General features: G+C 52.2%; 1 protein-coding gene across 1 annotated transcript; it reads left to right on the forward strand.

The window, feature by feature from the left end:
• Positions 1-1,208: 1,208 nt before the first annotated feature.
• TGME49_305780 (5'-3' exoribonuclease, putative) lies at positions 1,209-12,068 on the forward strand. Its single transcript, XM_002370309.2, has 11 exons — positions 1,209-2,231; positions 3,054-3,156; positions 3,605-3,815; positions 4,347-4,481; positions 4,872-5,259; positions 5,847-6,125; positions 6,701-7,681; positions 8,367-8,539; positions 9,260-9,630; positions 10,372-10,505; positions 10,770-12,068. Exons 1-11 carry the CDS (start codon positions 1,962-1,964, stop codon positions 11,442-11,444), a joined length of 3,720 nt encoding a protein of 1,239 aa, XP_002370350.1. The 5' UTR covers positions 1,209-1,961; the 3' UTR covers positions 11,445-12,068.
• Positions 12,069-12,342: the final 274 nt, after the last annotated feature.

A 12,342-nucleotide genomic window follows, 5' to 3' on the forward strand; every position in this document is an offset into this window, starting at 1 on the left:
CTTCCATGCTCCTTTTTCTTCTCGCGTCTCCCTTCCGTAAGCCTACGAGGAAGGACTTTACAGAAGTTGCTGAAGAATGTGTGCTTCGATAGGAATCTGTGTGGGCGCCACCCATTTGCATGCGTCTGCGGTGACACGAAATATGTAAAAATGCAGTTTTCAATGTGCATTTGCACAGTGTCTCCGCGGGGCTCTGTCGAAGTCCACTGTCCTTGCTCCACCACACAATCCAGAAAAGACTTGGCACTCTTCCTTTCAGTCGCCGTAGGAACACCGAAAATGCGATGAAGCATAAGTATATATATATATATATATTTATAATGTGTGAACTTTTTTCTGTGCATATATATATATATATATATATATATATGTATAATTATAAGACCATAGAAAGAGACAGTACTGCTTATATGCATGCATACGCATGTATATAACTATACACAATTATATATATATATATATATAGGTATAAACATACATAATCAAAGTGAGAAAGCAGCTGATCAGTGAACAGCTATCTTTAGTGGAACATCTTGAGTTCTCCTGTTTTTCTGTCTCTCGTTTTTCTCATCTGATTCTTCTTGCCTTCTGTCCTTCGTTTTTTGCTGCCGAAAAACGAAACCCAAGAGTGCAGATACGGAGTGTCCTGTGTCTCTCCGTCTTCGACTATTTGACTTCTCTCTGGACCCCACGAAGTCGCACATACCATACGAACAGGCATCTCACACAACTCATACATCCGCTGCTATAAGCTTCCTCTACCAATATATATATATATATATATATGCATCTTATAGGTGTCCTACACTAAAATGTCACGATAAACATGTATACGTATATGTAGGCATACGTGAAATACATAGTGTATATATTCACTCTGAATATATAGGTACATACTTTATATGGAGTTTCAGAGCGCACAGGCACAAGTATATTTCTGCGTCAGAGTGTCTAGAAATCCAGGAGAAGAGACGTTTCTTTTCCCCCTTCTTTGTGAAGAAGGTTTTTTCTGGTTTTGCTTGAGATTTTGACAGAGTTGCAGTTTTTTCCGGCGCGCATGCACTTTTTTTCGTGGGTGACCGCGTCGAAAACGCGCCCGCCGCGTGTGTGAGGATATTCGGACCGGTCGTAAAAAGTCGCATTTACAACTCGTTCTTTCCCTGGCCTTCTTTCCATTCTGCTCTTCCCTTTTTTCTTTTTTCTCTCTTGTTTTCTTCTCGTTTCTTCTCTATTTTCCATCTGCTTTCTCTTCTTTCCGGGAAAAGGCTTTTCTTTTCGGGAACTCCTCGACCCCAACTTCCGGTCGCCCTGGAGAGAGTGCGAGAGCGGTCGCGAGGCGAGAGTCGGCGGCTTTCATGTTCAAGGCCTTTTCGACTTCCTCGAAAAAAGACTTTCTGGAATCTCCATTTCCCTGCAACTCTCTCTTCTCCTCCAGAGTGTCTCTGTCTGAAGCTGCCGAGACACACCGGTCTCTCTGCGGGGGCCGTGGCAATGTGAGAAGACGCTCGAGAGAAGGACGCCTTGCGTCTTGAGGTTTCTCCCTCTGTCTGCCCAGCATCGCCTCGAGTGCTTTCTTCAGGCTTTCGACTCGCCGCGTGAGGAACGCCTCTGTCAGAAAGGACTCTGCCGGTCCCTCCTCGCTTTCCTCGGAGGCAAAAAACAGCCCCCGGTGTCGCCGTTCAGAAACTTCCTGTTCACTCTGGAAAGTGAATCGCCCTCTCCGCCTTCCCAAAGTGCGTTGCGTCTCGTTTCCCCCGCGCTCGCTGCTCTGCGAGTTCCAGCGCCTCTTCTCTCCGGCCTTGTTTCCGCCGTCGGTGGATGCCTTCTCTGCGCGCAGCCGCTGAACGAGATTCAGAGGCGGGAGTGAGCTCGAGGCGAGGGAGGGAGGAGAAGAGGACGAATCGCAGAAGCAGCGAGAAGAGCGTTTCGGACGAGTCCCCTGGTCTGCGAGTGACGTCAAGATGGGGGTTCCAACCTTCTATCGGTGGCTGTGCAGCCGCTATCCGCGGGTCGTCATCGACGTCGGCGAGAATCACGTTCAGGAAATGAGGGAAGAACTTCGACAGAAGAAGGAGCAGCAGCGACAGCAGGCGGCGAAGGAGAAGGAAGCGACGTCGACCGACGGTCAAGAAAACAACGACGCGGAAACAACAGAAGAAGACTTCGCATACGACTGCCTCTACCTGGACATGAACGGAATCATCCACCCTTGCTGCCACACCGACGACGGTGTACGTACACCCCCGAAAGAGGCGATGGCCTTCTCCTGTGCAGAATCGCAACTTCGCCAGCGCTTCTGGCTGAAAACAGTTGTCTCCGCGTTCGTTTCAAAGAGTCGTTCTCCGCTACTTCTCAGTGCCGCTGTCTTTGCTGTTCCTCCTCAAACTCGAGTTCTCTTTACTGTTTCTCGCTGATTCTTGAGGACTCTGTTTCTTCGTACCTGCCAGCTTCCTGTCGTTGCGTTCTGAGGACTCACAGCCCACCGGACAGTTCTATGTGAGCATCTGGTATTGGCAATCGTTTGAATTTCAGCTCTCCGTCAAGGTTGTCAAAGCGTTCCGTTTGCCTGTCGGCGAAATCGGCTGCCTCTCACCAGTTCGAGGCGCCCGCACAGGGTCGCGCTGTTTCGAGACACAGAGTCTAGACAACACCTTGAGGGATTTTTGGGCGTTGTTCCACTTCGTCTGCGCAGCGTTGTGTTTCCGGTATTTTCAAAGAATTCCAGTTTCCGTCGCCTCTCCTGTGGCTCGACATGCGGTTCCGTCCACCTCTTGGTAAAACTATTCCCCTTTTTGCGCGCAGCTCTGTTTACCCTTCCTCTTCTCCCATATCTTTTCTCTCTTCTCCTCTGCTCTTTTCTCTTCTCTCACTCACGTTTCCTTCTCTTACATCATCCTCGCTTTTTCTTCCATCTTCTCAAAGGGTCTCCTCCTTCCTCTTCTCTCATGTCCTGTCTCTGTTTTTTCGCGCGAAGCTCTCTTTCTTCTCTCCCTCTCCGCGTTCTTTCTCTGGAAGCCGCTCTCGCGTGAGTTTCTGTGGGTGTCTCTCTGCAGTCTTGTCCCGCGACGGAAGAGGAAATGTTTCTCTCCATTTTCCAGTACGTGGATCGAATCGTCGACATCATTCGCCCGCGCCAGCTTCTCTACTTAGCTATCGGTGAGCCTCCAACTAAGAAAAGAAAAAGAGAGAGACGGCGAAAAGAACGAAACAGATGTGCAGTCAGCTGCACTTCTGGCTCTCGGTTTATATATATACATATATACATATATATGTATATATGTACATATATACATATATATATATATATGTACATATATATATATATAAACGTATGCATATATATATATATATATATATATATAATATGTATATGTGTTTATGTGTATCTGTAATTGTGTCGAGCCGTGCTCAGACCCAAATATGCATATATGTAGTCGTGTATGGAACTCACCTTGTGTGTATCCAAATACATGCACATGTATACTCGCACATTTGTGTATGGACAAAGGAATATTTCCTTACGTTGATTTAGATAGGTCGATTCACATGGGTCCAGTTACGCATGCACATTTACGTCTGTACATTTGAATGTCTTGCTCGGTAGATGGAGTGGCGCCGCGCGCAAAGATGAATCAGCAGCGCAGTCGGCGCTTCAAAGCCGCCAAAGACATTCAAGAAGAAGAGAAGGCTTACGCGGAACTGAGGGCGCAGTTCGAAAGCGAAGGACGCGAAGTTCCTCCCAAGAAAATGCGCTGGGACTCCAACGTCATCACTCCAGGCACACCCTTCATGCACCGCCTGGCCGACGCCCTCACGTAAGCGAAGGCGTCGAAACTCAGCTGCGAAAAAGGCCAAATCTCCTCTCCTTTCAACGAAAACGCTAAACGAAGGTCCCCGTGTACATTCACATATGCACACAAATATACATATATATATATATATATATATTCATGTATATACATATATATATATATACATGTATATGCATATGTGAGTACTGAAGGTGTGTTAGTGTTTGCGCGGGCTTCTGTCTATTGATGTAGGAGTGTATAGGCATGTGAGGGAGGCTGGATATATGTATGCGTAGCTAATAAGGCTTGTCATGCAGAACACATGCATATGTATATATATATATATATATATATAAATAGATATAAATAGTTATATATAGATATATATAGATATATAGATATATACATCCATAGAGAGATACGCATAGAAATAACATGTGCATGCGTTTTTACGTGCAGTGGCAGTCTGTTGTCTGTGGGGTCTTCGAGAAAAAAGGTTTTCTTCTCGCGTTCAGCTCTCGCTTTTCCAGCTGCACCCTGGTGCATGCGTTTCAGATATTACATCCAAGACCGCCTGGCGACGAACGAGAACTGGAAAGGCCTACGAGTCATCTTCTCGGACGCCACAGTCCCGGGAGAAGGCGAACACAAAATAATGGACTTCATTCGCCAGCAACGCAAATCTGGCGAGTAAGGGAGTTGCCCGCTTTTGAGCTCCGAAATAACTGGAACTAATGGCACGAAGAAACTGCATGAGAAGCGAACAGGCCTCCGCCGTCCTTTTTCTCTCGCTTTCCTACGTCCTGCCTCCATCCTCTCCACACAGGTGTCTCACCTGTTTTGGGCCTCTCCTTATGTTCCTCCCTCGACTTCTCTGTCCTCTGCGCGACGTCCCTCCCCTTCTTCCCCCTCCGTTGCGTCTGCCTTGCTCTTTTCCTCTCTCTTTTCTTCTCTCCTTTCTTCTTGCTCGTCGTCTGTCCCTTTTCCTCTTTTCCGCGACCTCCGTCTGCCGCGTTGTCTCTCTTCCGGCTGTGGCTCCTGAAGCGCGAACTGTCTCTCTTTTTCTCTGCGTTTTTCCAGGTTCTGTCCGAATCTGCGGCATGTGTTGCATGGCGCAGACGCAGATTTGATTATGTTGGGTTTGGCGACGCACGAAGCCAACTTCTCGATTCTTCGGGAGGCCGTGGTCGACCGAACGCCTGAGCAAGTCTGCAGCGCATGCGGCGCCGTGGGTCACTCGGCGGAGAACTGCCCCGCGAGCTCGAGTGTGCAGGCACCCGACGACCGCGCCTTTCGCGTCTTCGAGCAAGACAAGCGCGGCCTGAAGAGACACCTGGAAGCGCGCGGCGTCGAACTTCGCGAGGACTGGGCTACAGGGCTCGAGAGCCACCGCCGAGCGTGGAAGCCTCTCCAAATGCTCCAACTTCCTGTGTTGAGGGAGTACTTGGCTTACGAATTCATCACCAGTGTACGCAGAGACTCCAAAGTGATTCGAGAGACGAAAACGGGACTGACGGTGCGAGAGAGAGAAGGCGACAGAGAGAAGGCGAGAGAGAGAGAGGGCGAGAGAGGGGGGGAGAGAGGGATCTGCGTGGAACGCATGCGAGCAGAGACTCTCTTTACAGAGAGACACCACGAGTTACGTCGCGAGGCAAGGACGATTTCGCACTCGAGAGTGAACCGAAGAAGCGCGCATTCTGCCACGCAAAACCTCGAGTGGACCTGCGTGCGTACATCATAAATGCCGATACAGAGATGTCTACAGACAGACATACGGCTTCTTGTTGAAACGTCATTTACGTCTGGAGAGTTGCACGGCACTGAAAGTGAAGAAAGGCATGGAAAAGGGTGGCGCTTGTGAATTGCGAATGGGGTTGTTGCGTCTGCTCTGCCCTTCCGTGTGTCTCGAGGTTGTTGAGTGTCTGGGCAAGGCCGGTCTCCTTCCACTTTCTTCACTTTTCGAGTCTTCGCTCGAAATCCCAGAGCGTAGCACCCTTTTGAATGAAGTCGCCTTCCCCGTTTTCCTTTGGTCCTTTTTCCCCCCGTTGTTTTCAGCAAGAAGAAGGACAGTCCTTCGACTTGGAGCGCTGCATCGACGACTTTGTTTTTCTCTGCTTCCTTTGCGGAAATGATTTTCTGCCTCACCTGCCCCACCAGTCGATTCAGCGCGGGAGCATCGACGCCCTCGTCCAGCTGTACCTACAGCTGAGACCGCAGGTCCTCACCGACTACCTGACCCGCGAAGGTCGCGTCAACCTTCCTGAGTTGTACACTTTTCTCCACCACTTGGCCATCGTCGAGAAAGAAGTTGTCCGACGCGACCTCCAGAGAAAGGTGAAGAACGGAAGAGAGCGAACGCACGGGGGCGTTGTCTTCTGCTGAAAAGAAAGGCGACAAACTTTTTTCGGGGCGTTTCTTTGCACATCCAGCTCCCGCGAGAGAGACGAAAGAGCAGTCTTGCCGTACATGTACTTCCGTCACATGTGGGGTGACACACTGACATCTCCGCACAACACTGTTTATCTATCCACGTCTAACTTCATATATATATACATATATATACATATATATATATATATATGTATTCATATGTCTTTTCGGCTGCTAAATTGTGCTGCTTGCCACACGGATGCTTCGTCGTCCAAGGCAGGCGAGTTAATCTGAGAAATCGAAAGTGCGGTTTTCATTTTTCGATGCTTTTCCCCAGAATTTCGATATATAGATTTCGATCGTACGGATGAAGACCAGGTGTCCCGGGGACGGACTTACAGATTTCAATCATGGTCTCGAATAACTCGGGGCACTGCAGTACCTCGGAGAGTGGATGTGACGCCCTACGACTGTTCTCCTTCTTCCAGGTCTGCAATCTTGTTGCGTTTCTGCCTTCCGGACTTGTATGCTGCGTCCAGAGTCGCATGCGCGAGAGGACAGAGCAGCAAAAACAACAGGAGCTTCTCTCGGCGGCGAAGGCGGCCGCCGAGCGGATTCGGACTGCGAACAAAGGGGGAGATTCCGGACCCTCTCGAGACGCAGAACAGGCGCCCGAGTTGTCGAACGAGAACGCTGCGCGGCTCCTGAAGCACCAACTGGAGGCGCGGATTTTGGCGGTGGGTTCTTCGAATATAAGCCAGAGCGGCAGTCCGGAGGCCCAGCCGGCTCCTGCAGGCGCGGCGGCAGGCGCAGCGGGTGGAGTCGTCGGCCAAGTCGACGCGGAAGACGCGAGCGTTCGTGGCGAAACGTCAGGGGAGGGTGCAGAAGGCGCGGTGGTCCGAGAAGAAGACAGCGAGTGCTTTGAAGAAGAAGCTGCTCGCGAGCAGGCCGCGTCTGCGGACGGCGGAGACATGGTGTCTCCTCCGGTCAAGCGCCGAAATCGGGGCGCCGAGGGGTCTGAAGAGGGCGGTGTCGTGTCTGTGTCTGCGGGGAAGAAACGAGAAGCAGATTTCGACATGTTCAAGGCGAAACTGTCACAGAAGCTGAATCGTGAGATCGACGGAGACACTTTGCTGAAGGACGAGGTGGACGGCGGCGTTGGCTGTCCAGACCGCGCCACATGGCGACAAAAGTACTACCGCCAGAAGTTCCACCTGCCCGCCGAAAGCGATCGAAAGGATGTGGAGCAGCTCGCGAGCGACGTCGCTCTCGCGTACATCGTCGGCCTCCAGTGGGTGCTGCTCTACTACTACCAAGGATGCAACAGCTTCGACTGGTTCTTCCCCTTCCACTACGCGCCGCTGGCCGTCGACCTCGCGGACGAGCTGCAGAGACGCCTCAAACTGGACGATCAGAAGGAAGAACGCGAGCGACGAGGAAGCGCCTTGGGCAGCGTCCAAGGACTCCCCCGGTGCGGCCACTCCCGAGGCGTCTCTCTGGGACAAGACGGAAACTTCGAGGTGAGAGCCGGCGAAGGAAGGACAGAGTTGAAACAGACAGCGGGCGAAGAGACGAGGGACAGTGCCAAGACTAGAGAGGGCAGAGGACGCAGAGAATCGACTGAGCGTCTTCTGGACATGTCGAGAACGGGAGTGCGGGCAGGTCGTGTCTGTTGCGGAGACAGAATGCGTTTGTGCCTCCGGTGTGTAACTGGGTGAAGTCGCCTTCGTGTCCTTTCTGTAGGGATGCGTTGATTGAACGATACTCAAGCGCTGTTAGAGGAGAAGCACACACCTTAGATTATTTGCAAAATTCGTGGTGACGGTCCGCATATGTCGCTGTACCCACGCGTACGAGTAGATGAATGAATGAGGGGCGGGGCAGGAGATTTGCATGCGCCAGAACGGGAGACACAAGCGAAGGAGACTTTCCCTCGCAAGTTTCAAACTGCAGACACCAGGTCGCGACTAGCAAACGGAGTAAACAGCTCTTCCGACGTACATCCAGACGAAAGTGACAGGGGCATCGCGAGAAGAAAGGAGAAAGCAGCAACCAGACTGGAGTGGCGGAAGCGTTTTCCGCGGACCTTCGAAAAACACCAAGTAGAGAAGAACGAGGGGGGGCATGAGAGAAGCGCAACCGACGCGTCGCAAGAAAAAAACGAGAGGAGAGAGACCTGCGTTCGGATTCGTTTTCGCTGTTCAGATCTCCTTCACTCTAGGCACTCCCTTCAGAGCGTTTGAGCAGCTGATGGCGGTGTTGCCTCCGTACAGTGCCTCTTGTTTACCGCGCGAGCATGCAGCCGTCATGATGAATCCTCGATCTGCAATTGCGGACTTCTATCCGTCCGACGTGAAGATGGACCCCAACGGGAAGAGGTGAGAAAACGGCCAGCTAAAAGCGTTCGAGTTCAGTATTGTTTTGCGGCATTATGCTCCTTCCACATCGGTTCTCTCCCAGCCGTGACAGATGCATTACTGATACCACTCGTCCTAACGGCGAGAGCAACATTAAACTGCTTCTCTTCGCCGCCGGAAACGCGACAGAGGCCGTCACCTCGAGCGCCTGTCTGTAGGTCTCACCATCCGCGTCGTCCCTGTGTCGTTCACTGTCGACTCTCGCGGGTGTCCGTTTCTGTCGAGGTCGAGATGAGGCTTTTGAAGAGGTTCACACGCCGGGGTGGCGAGAAACAGACTCTTTTTTTGCGACAGTCCTTGCACACAAAAGCGAATGCGGCTTCTGCGTGCATCCCACAGGAAGCACGGTGTTGTCATGTTTTCTCGTTTGTTTTTGAATAGAAGCTCCACACTGTGTGCCGTGAGCTCTTCGACACTTTGCATGCAAGAGGACGCAAGAAAACAAGAGTGTTCGCTGGGGCTTTACGCGGTCGCTGACTGTCGTTTCGAACCTGTTCGGCTCTGTTCACAGTGTCTAGGGTAGGAATACGAGAAGCAGAGGACTGTTTTTCTGGAGCACTGTCGAAACGAAAGAAAGGGCGTATGGTCGGATGCGAAGGCTCTTCCTTTCTGTGCATCGGGTCTTTTCGCCAGCGCATGCACTCAGCGGGGAAGAAAATTCGCTTGAGTTTCTGTGTTCAGACACCAGTGGCAGTGGGTGGTGCTGTTGCCATTCATCGATGAGAACCGTTTGCTGCGGACTTGCAAGCCTCTGGAAAAATTCCTGACCCTCGAGGAGCGCGAGCGCAATCGACGCGGCAGCGACCGACTGTACGTACACCGCAGCCACCCGCTGGCGCGAACGCTGGCTGAAGTGTCTCCCGAACACGGGCAGGGCGTGACGGTGCACGACGAGGAAGCAGAGGCGGAAGCTGAGAGCTCAGCAGGATACAGTGGAGTGCGTGGAGAAGGCCGACTCATCGAGGGCGATTCGACGTCTATGGGAATGACCGGAAAGCTGTTTTTCAACCAGTTCTCCGTTCTGCCAGGCGAACATGTAGTCAGTCCAATTGGTGAGCAGAAACGCATGCACTTTACAGTCACGGCGTCTTCTTGTCGGCGACATGCATCCCCTAACGCTGGGCAAGTTCCGCATGCATAGTTACCTTGTTCCAGTGGCCCAACGCTGAGACAGAGGAGACGTGTAAAATAAGCGACGAAAAGGAAGACAGTGGGGAGAGGGGAGTTCGGTCGAACGAAAGGAGCAAAAAGCAAAGACGAGAACGCTTCGTCCACTTTCGTCAGGAAAGGCGACCACGTTTTGTCGCAGATCGTAGAGCGCATAGACAGTGTCAGAGTGCAGCCTGGACCGCGTGTCTTCAAAGAGAAGGAGTGCTGGGCGCGGAGAAAATGGCGGATTTTCGTTTTTCATCGAGGTTAACTCACATCCGCTGGGTTGTAGGCGTTGGATAAGCATTGCGGTTCGCGGGCGTCGACAAGCCGCGGCGAAGCGGGAGCATACGTGTGCTTGCTCCAGTTGCCCTTTTTTCTTGTGTACTTCAGTTCGCATGACTCTGGGGGTGCAGAAGTGGAATTTCAGTTGTTTACCTGCTGCTCTGTTGTAGCGACTTTCGAACTGACGAGAAACGGAGACGGAAGACGCGTCTGAGGTGTGCGTGTGGCAAACAGAGTAGAGACGACTCGGTTTGAAAGGGAAAAGGCGTCCGGCGTCTGAGGGTTCATGAAGAGGTTTCGGGGTCGGCGTTCTCAAATTTGGTCGAGGCAAACGCGAATGTTGTGTTTCCTGTCTGCAGAGGGACTTCCTGATTTTACTTCCGTCGCCGTCTGCTGTTTCTACACTCCGCTGCGTTTGCCCCAGCAGCACCGCTCTGTCTTGCTCGAAGGTGTGAAGCCCTATGTGCCGATTCTGGAGCGTTTTGACCTCGAGGTACGCAAAAAAAGAGTTGGTGGGAAAACTTTCCACGGGCGCGACCGTGCAGCGTCGCTTGCCGCACGGGCGACTTTCGTTCTTTAGTGTGTGCCTGTTCGTGGAGAAAAACGTTTCTCCTTCCAGGTTCCCCAGAGGGGAGTGGAGACAGAACTCACGTCTGGCCCGTGTCTTTCGTGTCGATGTATCCCGGGATCTCCACATCCTCTCTGAAGGCGCGTGTCAGATATGTGCTGTGTTTCTGTGTCCCCGGCTTGTGTTTAGGACGAAGAGCGGAAAGATCGGGCGTTCAGCGGAGCGATTGCGCGCCGCATTGTGATGCACTGTCTGAGTTCCCGGCACCGAGAGTACTCTCGCCAGGACCGGCAGCCGGGCTTCGAGAGACCGCCGTGGCAAGAGAGAGGCGCCGGGATGATTCCGCACGGAAGACGGCCGCCTTACCCACCGGGCAATTTTCCTCCCGGCCCGAATTTTCCCTGCCGCCCCGGCTTCTCCCACGGCGTGCCAGACCCGCCTCTCTTGTACTCCGTTCCCGGTGGAGTGCATGCAGGTGGTTCTGCCGCGTGGAATGCACCTGGACTGATTCCAGGCGATCCGTGGGCGCAGCAGTTTGCGGCGCCGGGGTACGGAAGACCGCAAAGCCAAGGCGCGGGTCTGTTGTCTGCGCCAGTGCACGGCGGGTACGGAAGCCGGCCACCGTACGCAGATGTCCGGTGCATGCAAAGCATGCAAAATTCCCGCGGACTCATGGGACCTGGCTACGCACCGTACCGGAATGCGAATCCAGGGTACAGTGCAGGTGGGAATTACCAGAGTCCGCAGGGAACAGGGTACGTTGATTACCAGTTTCCTGCTCGCGGTGGTTACGGAAATCACTCACGAGGAGGGCGGCGCGACGGCCGATACGAAGACTCGAAATCGAGACAGTACGGCCGGTAGACGAGCTGGACTGGGGTCTGATAGGTTGAGAGGAAAAAGACAAACCGCCGTGAAACAGACAACACGCAAATGGAGTTAACGCAGCAGGTGTAGGGGGGGCGATTCGAGGGGAAATCTGAGTCGCGCAGAGTGAGAAAACTTGTTTTTCTGCTCGCGTGTAAAAGGGGTCTCATAGGAGAGGATTGTGCATCGCATGTCACTGATCTTGTCGAGTTGTCTTTGTGCCTCTTCCGATCATTGGTGTTAAGAAGCGCTACATGTGCAGGTCGCGCGGATTTCGACGCCGCGAAATGCGCTTCAGTTTGTCCAGCGTTTTGTTGTCGAGGCTCTTCAGTGGGAAGGTGCCACGCGAAACCACACTTTCTTTCGTTTTCAATCGTACAGAAGTGGAAAGGATTGTCTAAACTTTTCTTTAATCGGATCTACTACCACGGAACCTCTTTGTCAGGTTGCGCAGGGGGTGGGTCTGTGGTCCTAGCTTGTAGGGCCCTCCGGAGGTCACGTTATCCAAATGATCACCACTAGCTCATTCTGCTGCGGAATCGCGGCATGTGTTACGATTGTCTTAAAGAACATATGTTGGTTTGAACTTCATTATTCATGTCTGAAATTCTTTGTGCTCGACGCAGCAGATGCTCTGAGCTCGAAAATGGCGTGCGCCTTGAGGGGGATCGCACTGACGTTTAGATGCACACAAGGTCTGTGTACAACCCTTGCAGCAAGCAATTAGCAGTAGGGCAGTTACTGAAGACGCAAGGCTAGGAGATTTATGTGGTTGTTTTTCTTCAAATATCCTCTACTGTTCTGCCGAAAACACTCAGGCAGGCACATCACATCACCAGGGACAACCACACACAGATACTGCAAACTTCGAAAGCATCGCTTACCCCCCACGAAC

This window comes from Toxoplasma gondii, chromosome IX, assembly GCF_000006565.2.
Source record: "Toxoplasma gondii ME49 chromosome IX, whole genome shotgun sequence".
Taxonomy (NCBI): Eukaryota; Apicomplexa; class Conoidasida; order Eucoccidiorida; family Sarcocystidae; genus Toxoplasma; species Toxoplasma gondii.

What these genes read in the sequence shown, in the direction of transcription:
- TGME49_305780 (XM_002370309.2), top strand. Translation starts at nt 1,962, where the DNA reads ATGGGGGTTCCAACCTTCTATCGGTGGCTGTGCAGCCGCTATCCGCGG. An exon ending in GCTTCTCTACTTAGCTATCG is followed by an intron (nt 3,157 to 3,604) that starts GTGAGCCTCCAA and finishes CTTGCTCGGTAG; the next exon opens with ATGGAGTGGCGCCGCGCGCA. An exon ending in CTTACGAATTCATCACCAGT is followed by an intron (nt 5,260 to 5,846) that starts GTACGCAGAGAC and finishes CGTTGTTTTCAG; the next exon opens with CAAGAAGAAGGACAGTCCTT.